At 43.2% G+C, this 3,187-nt stretch overlaps 1 protein-coding gene across 1 annotated transcript; it reads right to left on the reverse strand.

Annotated features, from left to right (window-relative positions):
• Positions 1 to 502: 502 nt before the first annotated feature.
• Positions 503 to 1,959, reverse strand: arf6.2 (ADP ribosylation factor 6). The gene has a single exon (NM_001006796.2). The coding sequence runs from the start codon at positions 1,432 to 1,434 to the stop codon at positions 907 to 909; it is 528 nt and encodes a 175-aa protein (NP_001006797.1). The 5' UTR covers positions 1,435 to 1,959; the 3' UTR covers positions 503 to 906.
• Between the last annotated feature and the right edge of the window lie 1,228 nt (positions 1,960 to 3,187).

A 3,187-nucleotide genomic window follows, 5' to 3' on the forward strand; every position in this document is an offset into this window, starting at 1 on the left:
TTAAGTCCTGGATAGTAAACAAGTGTCCAGATTTAATTAGTTTGCTTTACCGTTACAGCCAACTTGTCAAGAGGCTGTAACTATGGCAAGATATGAGCGTTAACTCTTTTAAATGAACCGCCTAACTGTTCCTGTAACTGTTTTATGGCCCCAGTAGCCTAAATTCACTCTACAGTAGGTTATTATGGTCTTTTCCTTTCCACCTGTCCAAAAAGGCAGGTCATTCTTGGCTTAGCACAAAGCAAGCCATAATATCTCCCTTATACTACTGAAAACACATTTATGGTTTTGATAAATATCTTCAGCACATATACCTTCTACTCATGCAGAGAGATTAAAGTCCAGGATTTGCATCTGAAAATACTTGCAAGTGGCATTTTTTTATGGATCTAATAACCAGGTAGGCCTTAAATAAAAAGGCCAGCATCCCAGTAATATTATATAATCTACCTAACAATTTATTACAAACAGCTTTAGTATAAAAGACAAACGGCAGGGGTGATTTTAAAGAATATAATTTGAAAGTTTACTAGTTGAAATCGTTCTAGTAACATACCCTGTATGAAGGCAAAGAGGCAAATCTACAATAGATGAAAAGGAAAGTTAAGAAGCAGAACCGGTGAATTAAGCATGAACCCCCCTTAAACTAAACCCTACAAAAGAAAGAGTGGGCTTCCTAGATCTTTGTATTTAAACATATCATATGATTTTTATCATGAAAATGAGATTGGAATCCTAATGCAAAGCATGTAAGAAAAAAAATAAAGTATTCCAGCCCATATTCCACCGAAATTTTTAAGTGGTGAACAAAGGGGGTCCGCAAAATCCTCTGACATTGCTTTTACCCGCCTATATATCTTCTGAGAAGCAGAATTATCATTGTGCAGATGTTTTATTAGTCAGTCATTAGGATTTGTAATTGGATGTTAGCCATGTGAGTCCCTCATAGAGCCCGTCCCCACTGGTAGCACAGGAGGGCTGCACGTACCAATTCCTATCCCTGATCCGGGTCAGACCCAGTTTCTCCTGGATCTCATGGGGTTTCATGGCGTCAGGGAGATCTTGTTTATTTGCAAATATTAGGATGATGGCGTCCCTCATTTCCCGGTCATTAATGATACGGTGCAGCTCTTGCCTTGCCTCGTCTATACGGTCCCGGTCAGCACAGTCCACAACGAAGATAAGGCCCTGAGTGCCGGTATAGTAGTGCCGCCATAACGGCCTGATCTTATCCTGGCCCCCTACGTCCCATACGTTGAACTTGACATTTTTGTAAGTCACAGTCTCCACGTTGAAGCCCACGGTTGGGATGGTGGTGACGGACTGGCCCAGCTTCAGCTTGTACAGAATGGTGGTCTTCCCGGCGGCATCCAGTCCGAGCATCAGGATCCGCATCTCCTTGTTACCGAAGATCTTGGAGAGCATCTTGCCCATGGCGGCGGCGGTGCGGGGTGCTGAGCATTAAACACAAGAGAAGAGAGATAGACCGGCTCTGCTGCGCTAAAGCTGATGCGGGGATGGCGGGGCTATGCTGACGCCTTCCCTCCGGACCCACATGAGAAGCTGCCCGGGGAGAGAATGCTTCGGTGGCGTTGACAGCAGGTGGAGAGAAGTTGCGGCCCTGGGAGCCAGCAGGCCGGGCGGGGTCAGTCACCTCTCACTGCCACAGCCTCTTCTCAAACTCCCAAACTCGCCTTTTCGAACTGCCCTTCGAGCCGTCTCAGCGCCTCAGTCCAGCACCCAACAAAGGCGACGGATATTCCCAGTCATTCGTTCCTTCACTGGCCGTTTCCGGTGCCTGCGGACAGGCGGGTCCCGGAGGCTCAGGGCTTCAGTGACTGGCGGGAGGAGCTGGAGCATTGGGGGCGGGCATGTGGCGAAACTGCACTTACACACGCCACTACAGGGATAGGCCGCTTCCGAATCATACAGCAAAGTACAGCAAGCTTCGAGGCTGCGCCGGTTCCTACTTTCTGCGCATGCGTGAGCTTCGAAACTCAAACCAGGAAGCGAAAGTCCAGCTGCCACGTGACTGGGCTCCTATAAAAGCTCAGGGGAGCGCGCAAATGTTGTCAATTTGAAATAGCGCGTCTACTAAGCTGGGTTGGTTAGGGCACCGCAGCCGGCAAAGCGGTCTATAGCGCGGAGACCGCAATGCTTAAGCACTTTGTACGTGGCTAACGCAGTAAACGCTTTTATACATCAGTAAATTCCAGGGACGGAACTGTAAATAAATACGTGACGTCAAATATTGTATAATATTAAGGGCTTGGTACTAAACTGTTATGTCACTGTCTGCTCGTAGGAAACGAGGCGGTGTGTTTGGGAGTGTGTAATGTGTTCATTTCGTCTAATGGCTATGTATCAATAAAATTAGACTGGTTAAAAACTAAGAAGGCGTTCTCCATATAAAAACAGCTTTAGCATATTTTCTAAATTTAAGTATACAATGTATTAAAATAGATAGAGGTTTACTTAACAAAATGTAACAGTTGTAAAGCTTTAAAGTGGTAGCAAAGAGTTAAATCTCTATCTATTGTATGTATTGGTCGAAATCCTTGCCAGCATATATCATTTTTATTTTTTTGTTATTGTTACGGGAGGTGTCAGAGCACCAATAGGCTGGTTTTGAAAAATACAACGTTCAAATAATTTGAAGGCGTGGAAATTTTGAAAAATTAAATCGTCATAAGTCGTCAGAGAATTTTCTGCCTGATTTGTGATTGTAGGATGCCACCTACCAGTTGTAGGTGAAATAACAGCTTCGGATTTACCAAGACATTTCTTTTTAATAAAGTACCCCCCCCCCCATATGGAAACAGCTGTATTGCTCAGCCAGATAATCAATATTACTCTTGTCTAAATGTTCTATGTAAAAAGATATTCTAGTTAATAAATGAACTCCATGGGGTTAAATGGCAAATGTGTTGGCGGATTGTAAAAGTGTCTGTATATGGGTTTGTGCTAATACTTACAACACATGTATAAATGTGTTGTTGCAATACAAAAAAAATGTTGTTTGTGTGCTCTATGCTGACATAAAACAAATAACGTTTTAAAAATGTTTCCCCAAAATGTCATATCAATGACAGCCACACTCATTTTAACAGAATTTTATGCAAAATTGTTGGTAGCAAAAGTGCTATAAAGTGTGTAAATTTGTTGGTATGATTATGACATTATTACA

Source organism: Xenopus tropicalis, chromosome 8 (assembly GCF_000004195.4).
Source record: "Xenopus tropicalis strain Nigerian chromosome 8, UCB_Xtro_10.0, whole genome shotgun sequence".
Lineage (NCBI taxonomy): Eukaryota > Metazoa > Chordata > Amphibia > Anura > Pipidae > Xenopus > Xenopus tropicalis.

Coding starts and splice junctions, on each gene's coding strand:
- arf6.2 (NM_001006796.2), bottom strand. CDS start 1,434: ATGGGCAAGATGCTCTCCAAGATCTTCGGTAACAAGGAGATGCGGATC.